The 8,902-nt window shown below is 38.4% G+C and overlaps 1 protein-coding gene across 1 annotated transcript; it reads right to left on the reverse strand.

The window, feature by feature from the left end:
- Positions 1 to 4,068: 4,068 nt before the first annotated feature.
- Positions 4,069 to 8,859, reverse strand: LOC145908596 (uncharacterized). The gene is made up of 12 exons (XM_082995901.1): positions 8,713 to 8,859; positions 8,506 to 8,614; positions 8,043 to 8,182; positions 7,417 to 7,513; positions 7,105 to 7,252; positions 6,860 to 6,923; positions 6,666 to 6,791; positions 6,452 to 6,591; positions 6,204 to 6,270; positions 5,798 to 5,925; positions 5,316 to 5,460; positions 4,069 to 5,011 (listed from the first exon to the last, which is right to left on the reverse strand). The coding sequence occupies exons 1-12, from the start codon at positions 8,842 to 8,844 to the stop codon at positions 4,868 to 4,870; spliced, it is 1,440 nt and encodes a 479-aa protein (XP_082852027.1). The 5' UTR covers positions 8,845 to 8,859; the 3' UTR covers positions 4,069 to 4,867.
- Positions 8,860 to 8,902: the final 43 nt, after the last annotated feature.

Below are 8,902 nucleotides of genomic sequence, written 5' to 3' on the forward strand. Positions count from 1 at the left end.
AGTATTTCAGCAATAAAAAGATGGGGAATGCGAGAGTATGGGCAGGGGGACGCTGGATTAACCTTCAGGTTTTCGCTGCCAAGCGCCACCCTTGGCCTATTTAGAATTTTTTTTTGTGATAAAAGTTTAAAATATCGACGGGTAAAATTTGATCCGAATAATTCCTTATCAATACTCCGTTTAACGTTCAGAATTAACCATTTTTGTACAAATGAAATTTACCAAGAATAAATCACTTTAGAAGAAGGAATCTTGCAAGCGTATTCTAGAAAAACATTGCTGAAAAGTCTTATTATGCATTCAAACAAGTTGTGCGTCACATTTGTCGCATGTAATATGTTCTTTAGCTGTAGCAATAATATAGTGGTTTGAAGAAATGCTGCCGGCGCATGATCTACGGTATTCTGAAGGTCGTTTGCCAAACTTCGGCGACAAATTTTTTCTGCCAGAAGTCTTTGTGATTGAGTTTACTCTACAAGGACTGTTCCATGTCACTGCAAATCACATTTGTGCCTGAGGGCTAACGGAAAAGATTATGTCGTGTTGTGCCCACGACCTATCGACTGGACATTTAGTTTTATCGGTAAAACCTGTTTCACCTACAATTAGATTGTCTTTGAGGGTTGGGGGCTTGAGTGTTCCAATATGAAGATTTTTTATGTAGTCCTGCTTTTGTCCACAAGTGTGTCTGTTTTACAAGGTACGTTTAACATCTGTTGACGACGAATATTAACATACAAGCATTAGAAGCAATATGAAAATCGAACTGTAGACAGAGGTAGTGTTTCGACCTTATTGGTATCATCAGTAGAGTACTTGGCTGGACAAAGTGTATTTCTCGTAGTGGTCACTTTGCAATCAATATAAATTGAATTGATGCCAAGCTAGGTATCCTACTAGCGCCTTGAGACAAACTGTGGTATGTTGACGAGTAAAAATGTCTTTAACATATTAACTACGAGAGCCAATCGCTGTGTAGTCACAAGCTGCACTGATAAGACTAGAAAGCTCTAAGCATTATAATATCTAAAGCTTTTAGCTTTTACTGATGTATGAAGAACAACTGAAACAAAAGTTGGTGACAACGTGTAACTTGCCGTAATGTGTGGCTTAAACCAAAATGGTATTTCCAAAAAAATAATTTGATATAGACTCGTAAGACATTTGAATATAATATTATAATTGCAGCTTTGGAGTGCATGGCTTGCCGTGGAATTAATGCTCATGACTGCGACACGAACGGAAAAATAACCGCATGTCAAGTCGACCAAGTACGATATTTCATACTTTTGTTGATAAAATATTACACTACATCTGTGGTTCTTATTCGGAAAGACTCGCGGCGTTTCCGACACATAAATTATTAAACGACGCGCTGATTGAGAACTATTGGACTATACATCATTAAAATGCAACATTTTCACAGAGCTCATGTGAAACAGTTGTACGAAGACAGGGAAGTCAAGAATTTGTTAATAAGGGATGTCGCGAAACCATGTCGTGCAACAACAACCAAAGACAGGTTTGCTGCCGTTTCTTATGTTTTCAGTAGGTCAAATGATAAACTGTATGTATTGTCTGTAGAATGCAGGACTTTCAGGCCAATCAACGCAATGCAATTCCGACCAATACAATTCGTTCTGTACTTGTTGTTGTGCCGGAAATTTGTGCAACGTCGGATCTCAAACTTGTTCACCCACAAGCTCTGGACCCCAAGGACCTGGTATATTGCTGCTATGTTACAATACGTTAACATCAACATATATTTAACGTAATATAACTGTTCCTGTGCCTAAATTAACGTAGACTGAATTCAACCAATACGGCGTGTTCAGAGGTCAAATGACATAGAACATGACCTGCCTTAGGGCAATGGTTTCCAATGGACTTTCCTACTTTTCAATGAAAATAACCCGTGGGACATTGGTGTTGTGTCATTACTTTTACGTAAAATGACACTAGACCCAGTACAAGACTTACAAAAGTAATTGTCCCGAAGAGCATCGTCAAAACGTTTCTAAAAAGAAGTATCTTATGCGTCTTCGTCTGCTCAAATCAAAATAATGCAAGAGATCTGTTTTATGCTCACAGCGAACGACTGTCCAGACCAACCTTCACGATTGCCTCATGGAAACATCAACTGCTCCGAGAGCGTTTGCAGTTACACATGCACAGACCCCAACTACGATGTCTATCCATCCGATCACGTGACCAACATCTGCCAATCCGGAGCGACGTGGCTGTTCGACACGCCTTGTTGCGCACGTACGTTGGATGAAAAACATTCGCGCGAAAAAAGGATCATTTTTAGGCGAGACATTCACAGTGAAATTGGTCGATGATGTAAACGACGCGTCCGAATACCAAAATATATTTTTTCTATCTTTTAAAACCACGTTTTTGAACTTATTTGTTAACAAACTTACCAGGTCCTTGCCCTCCGTATCTACTATACGACTCTGTTTCAACATACCACATTCGACCGGAGACAGTGTCCACGTTCTTCAGCGTCCTTGGTGCCATGGAAGGGTAAATAATACATGTATAGTCAGGCGGATGACAGTAACTAGAACGAACTCTGACACAAACAAAAGTACACGGTTCATGTTCACTTTGAAATAAGTTAAGGATTGCTTGACTCCAATGTGTTATAAGCTTAAATACAAAAGATTTTTTCATGTCCAGTAACACTGCGTTTTTACATATATACCGACCATGGCTGGAGTCACTAGAACTTGACGGTAGTTTAGCCGCTTGTCAGATCATCTACGACCACATTAATTTTTTTTCTGTTAGATTGGTGGCAGAAGGAGATGATGCTGTGTTATCGGCATCTTACACGTACGGTGAAAGTGTAATCCCTTCATCAGTAACAAAGTTCGGCGAATTTACTCTTGAGAGGTTCCTCGCCACCATTAAACCCACTCCTGAAGGTTCAATCAGTTTCGTTTCAGCTTGTTAATTTCATGGCGAATTTTTGACTGTAGTTTTAACAGCCAAGCCAATATATTGATCAGATGATGGCATGAGTAGTTGCCGTTTAAACAAACAAAACGTGTATATGTACGCAACAAGTATTTACATATCCAAATACGGGCAAATTTCAGGATGGACCATCGCACTCGTTGTCACTTACCTGCAAAATTTAAAAAATAATACCTGCAAAAGATATATACATGTCTTGCACAATGAAAAAGTTTCGCTTTAATCTTAGAAAATAAACCTGTTTCAAACATTGTGGTTTGACGTGGCATTGAAACGAACTGTATACGATATACAGGACCTTCCAACACCGGAGCAGCAATTCAGTTTGCTTTAGATCAAATTCTCCAACCACAGTTCGGCATGAGAGACGAGAGAGTGCCGAAGTCAATCTCCATCTTTACCGATTCAAATTCTGACGATGACGTAGTAGAACCTGCAGAGCGAGCACGAAGCCTTGGATATCTGGTATAACAACTATATATAGCGTGTTACAATGTACGTACACGTCTGCTAAGTAAAACTAATCGTCAAAGTGTTGAAGCGGTGACGCTGCTGCAGGCTGCAGCTCGTTTATTATTAGCTGTATTGTTTTCCCTAACGGTTCCACGTTTTTCAGTTGTACGTGTACGCATTTAGAAGGGAGGGTGTCGTACTGAATGAAGACCAGTTACTTCAGATAACAGGAGACAAGGAACACATTTTTTACTTTGACCAAAACTTCAAAGATTTTCCTCCAAATTGGCTTGAAGACCTCAAAAAACATTACTGCAGTAACCCATGTGACCATGTCCTGCATGACCATCAGTAATTGCCTTTCCCCTGCAACTAATCTCTTTCTCAAAGTACTAAACACAGGATCACCATACACATATATGCGTGCAGGGTGTGGTTAAATGTTGTGACCTTAAAAAGGAAAATACACGTCATGACAGGTTATACATGTAGGCGATATAGTTATGATCGAATTAGCTTCGATAGCTTGAGCGCGAGTTGAGCCTCTTCGATTGTTAAACCTGCTTCTGCCTCGTTTTCACCAGCAAACCGTTGAATCCAAATAAACAGTTTATTATCAGGCTGTGGGAATAGTAATATACAGCAGTGTCTTGTCACCGAATAGAACAGGCTGGACTAGACTAAATTTACGGGTCAAAACTTGGCTCGTTTACGCTCTCCATTATGAGAGCTGATTGGTCAATAATGTCACGTGATATCACAAAACGGTCGAAGTAATATAATACAAGAGCATAAAATACACATCAGGATTATCTGTAAACCGGATATAGGTGATTCACGTGTGCTGTGGAGTCACCGTTTCACATGTTTTGGGGAATTACTGACAGAAGGCGATCGGTCATCTGTTATCTGGGACGCATTCAAATGATTAGTATAATACAAGGGAAAAAATGTGGTGTGACATAAACATAGGAGAATATTTTATGTGTGAAACAGGATGTGAAATGAATCACTTTATTCGAGAACAATCGATAGATGAATCATTTGGGTCACATTATGGGGTTATGTTTACACTTGGGTCGGGAGTTGCGAAATATCCATTGCATATGGTTCCGGGGCTTGCAAATGTTTGTGCAAGGCTGCAAACGAAATGAGTTATGCAATGCTGCAAACAAAACATTATGCAATACAAGTGCTGGTTTCTGTGACGTATGTTACAATAGTAAGTGATTGAAGTGCATCATTGAATTGAAAATCGCTGTGCGTGACAGTCAAATTCTAGTGACACAAATTTGTACATGTTTAATCTGAATATAACAAGTTTCTGCATTATGCTTAATTTTAGAAGCGGACGCCGGTTGGCATTTGAAAATGAAAGAAAGGTCTGTGAGTGGATATACTTTGCAATAATGTTCTCAAAACTGTGTGTCTATAATCCATTAGCAGTAAACTTGGCCATGAGCAGTCCGTTATAAGTATCACGTTTAGGTCTTGATGCTGCCGGGCGATTTTTGTCAGAACATTGGTTGCAGGCTCCGTTTTCACATAAATCTCCAGTGCAGTGGAGATAAACCTGAACATGTTGTTGCGTAAAGTTTTGAAAGCCTCTCTTGATATATTGTAGAATGTTCATTCAACACGCACAGTAAAACACAACTCCGTCATTAATTTTAATGGTTAGATAAGCAGTTAAAATGTCTTTTTAACAAGAATTGTTTTTCCGGCACACTTTTGTTGCTATATAACCCTGAGGAAGCCTCGCCGGATGGTAGACGAACCGTTGGTTACAGTAAAAAAAAAATTGTAACTTATGTGCCGGAAGAACAATTCTTATTAATTTACGATTTGGGAATGAGGGGAAAAGCCTTATATCCTACCTGTGATCCAGAACTCTTAAACTTGAAGGGTAGAAAACTTATTAGAGATTTGAACTCGCTGATTTGTTGCCCGGAATTTTGTAAATGTATTTCTCCAGAATTAAGGATATTGGTTTCAAAACGGAAAGTTTCTTCCTTGATGCATCTGCGAGAATTGAAATTTTATTGAGTCTTTACGATGTCCTTTTACCCACCATATTGATCTAACTGATCATTGCCAATGCAAGGATATAAGTGCTTTTATAATCATGTCCGAAACGTCTGCCAGAAAATGTTCAGCATGCTAGCTAAGCATTTTCTATTTAAACGTTTGTAACATTTGTAACAAAACACGCGAATTATTTTATATGTTCTACACTTCACATTGATACTACTATGGTAAACTGTTTGTAGTTCTGAATTCAGCCATAAAACAACACGATAATCGTTACTTTAGTCCCAACAAACATCATTGCATTCTTTTACTAGTAGACCAAAAATACCCATTCTTGAGCAGCTGATAACTTTTCGAGGGGTCAGTTGCAAAGGTTGGAGTAGCGAAGCAATTTCTAAGCCTGAGTTTCATATTTTGTAAGTCTACGTTTGAGTTGTAACTTTGGTCAATGTGCGCCTAAAGCAGAAATGAAATTATGTTTGTCTTTCAAAAAATTTTTTTTTAATTTTTTTGAATAGGGTTGTCAATTTTTTAACGAAAGAGAGTGGTGTTTGTTGATTATATTGTTTGGACAGGACAGAAAGAGTTTAAACCTTTCGATAAGATCGATAGTGTTCTGACTAATTTCATGCATCGAGCCGTTATTTATAAACATTTTTTTAAATTGAATTGAAAATTAAAAAAATTCACCATGATGTCAAATTTAACAAGAAGGAATGCAATTAGTAACCCACCAAAGCGTACAGACGATTTCCGATGAAGAATGACGAAACGGACTGAAGTTCAGTTTCGTTTACAAGGCTACAAAAAAGGAATGGTGATATCAATTGTCCTCGTCAACAAGAGATACAAAAAAATACGTATTCAATAAAGAACAGACGATTTAGTTTTGTTGATATAAAATTTTGTTTATTCAAAAGGAATACCATTTGCATTCACATCTTACATGACAGCACATTTTTCCACAAAATAAGCTACTAACTTGAAGTAGGAGATACTTAAACGCGAGGATGTAATTGTGTTGGCCACATCGAGTTTAAAATCATCAAAAACCTCGAAGTCTTTGCTACTGATGCTTTTTTTAACTGTAAAACTGGTCGGAATAGTGCATTGTAGGTCAATCTGTAAGAATTGTCAGTATGTGATAAACGTGATCGAGAATTCACCTGGATGTTGATGCTATAACCATTAATTACCTTAAAATCCCCTCTTTCCCTTGTGATCAGCGTGTCTTTTTGCCATTCTTCATGACGTTGTACAATGTGCGGCTTGTTGTTGTATGTCAGAAAGTTGTCATAACTTAGGGATCCGTTCGAAAGTTGCTAAAGGTGACATATTGCTTTTTACATTGACATGGTTTTTGGAACAGAAAAAAGGAAGCCTATTTTACCTTAAGCTGTGTACCACATCCATTATAAGGTATTTCGCAAGTCAATAGACTGGAGTAGTAGTATCTGCAATATACAACATATCAAAAGTTAAAAAAACGGTTTCCATCATCTTTGCTAAGTGGACAGTTGCGATTATTCTGTTGCGTTTTCTGGTTACGTTTATTTAATTTCCCTAAAAAACTTTTCATCCTGAAACTCGTGTTTACCCTTTTTCAATCCGTTCATTTTTTAAAAAAAAACGTACCGCTGCCGCCAGCGACAGGCACAATCTGCATTGTCTGATGTTCTTGTATACAAGATGGAAGCTTGACGGATTTTGCTTGGCAGTTTGCGAAAGTCGCATCTGACGGTGAACGACGTCGTTGAGCATGTAACCCAACAGGGCCGTGTTTCTAAACCAGTACATTACATCTCACAGAACAAGCACGTGCCACGGTAAATGTTGAAGGTACCTTCAGAGCTTTACGTTTATGTAACAAATATTCTTGCTGGATAGTTTACAAGCTTTACCCTCCCTTGAAAATAGGTTTGTTCATTATCAGGTGAAAATACTTACCATTTACCCACTGACAACGCCGTCCTTTGTAGCGACTAGGACAAGTGCAAATGTATCCACTTCCTTTAATTGAGCACGTACCGCCATTTAGACAGGGCTAATTACAGAACATGTGGTAAGCAGTGATGAAAGTAGTACAAATTGTTACCAGAAAGATTTAATTTACCCCAAAAAATAAACCATTGAGTTTTCGTTAACTAGGTAACATTCAAATGTGTTTGCAGAATATAACACTAATTTCAATCAGTTCGAACTAGGTAAGATTTATAATAAATGAAAAAAATTACTAAATTTAATTGTCTCCTAACTATTTGGGAGACACCAGTCGTTATGTTCTTATCGGAGCTCTGTTCCGGCCTAGTGTCACCAGTGGCAGTAAAAATATAATACCACCCGTGTCGAACACTAACGTAACGCAAATGCAAGTGTAATTGCAGGTAAAGGAGTAGTCATGACAAAATTTTTTTTTCGAAGCCGTCTATGGGGTAATATGAATACAAAAAGTTGTTTAAATACCCCTCTTGTGTTTACACAAAAATGCAAAAAAGGCACAAAAGGGACTATTTAAACTATAGGAGCTTATACTTGGCTTTTTAAAGCATTCATAATCTTCAAGAAACACTTGCCGATGTTGAACAGGGAGTTGATATTTCACATCTGCTCCCGGATTTTCCCCACGGACAACTGCATTTAAATCCCTTGTTTCTGTCGGTACATCGTCCTCCATTGCATGGATTGTCCAGAGTATTGCATTCATTCACGAGGTCTATGATCACGAGTTTTAAGAGACCATACGCGTTTTAAGAGTTAGAAGACCTTTCTTGTACAATGTTGTGGTTCGTTATGGCAGTGTCAGAAATGATCCTGATGCTTTCGGAAGTTTTTAACTGTTCAAACTAGACATATGGGGAAAACTACAGCCCACGGGCCAAATGTTACCGCTGGGTATTTCAATATAGCGTGCAAGAAGTTCGTATTAATTAGTTGCGCTTCGGAACACTTTTCCCATAATTTGGGGCGCTTTTAATTTCGGCAATATATTAAATTTTTTTGTAAACAATTTATCGCAATATTTACTCAATTTCCCACCTTTCTCCATGATACAGGACACATTGTTGCGAGAAACACTGCTATCACATTGACACGATTCCTCGCCATTCGAATTCAACACGCAACTCTTACCACTTATGTAGCAATTCTAAAACATAAGTGTATCTGAAAATTTGCTTCCACAGTAACAATTTAAAACACAAATTTGAGCATCATTCTCTTAGAAACTTGATCATAAGTACTTACAATCCTTCCCTTACACTGTATGTCACAGTTTGGGCCCGCAAATGGACCTGGACAATCACATCGGGCCCTGGATCCCATGGCCACACACGTAGCCTCGTTAGTGCAGGTCGTGTTCAAGCATGGATCGACCATGTCGCAACGGTCGCCAACGTAGCCTGCCAATAGGGAAAATTATATTTTCGGTAGAGTA

The sequence above is a fragment of the Ascidia mentula genome, chromosome 7, assembly GCF_947561715.1.
Source record: "Ascidia mentula chromosome 7, kaAscMent1.1, whole genome shotgun sequence".
Taxonomy (NCBI): Eukaryota; Metazoa; Chordata; class Ascidiacea; order Phlebobranchia; family Ascidiidae; genus Ascidia; species Ascidia mentula.

Bases quoted from the DNA above. Each gene is read 5' to 3' on its own strand.
- LOC145908596 (XM_082995901.1), bottom strand. From the start codon at position 8,844: ATGGTCGATCCATGCTTGAACACGACCTGCACTAACGAGGCTACGTGT. The intron at 8,615-8,712 runs GTAAGTACTTAT...CTTATGTTTTAG, and splicing joins TACAGTGTAAGGGAAGGATT to AATTGCTACATAAGTGGTAA. The intron at 6,924-7,104 runs GTACGTTTTTTT...TGTATATTGCAG, and splicing joins GCCTGTCGCTGGCGGCAGCG to ATACTACTACTCCAGTCTAT.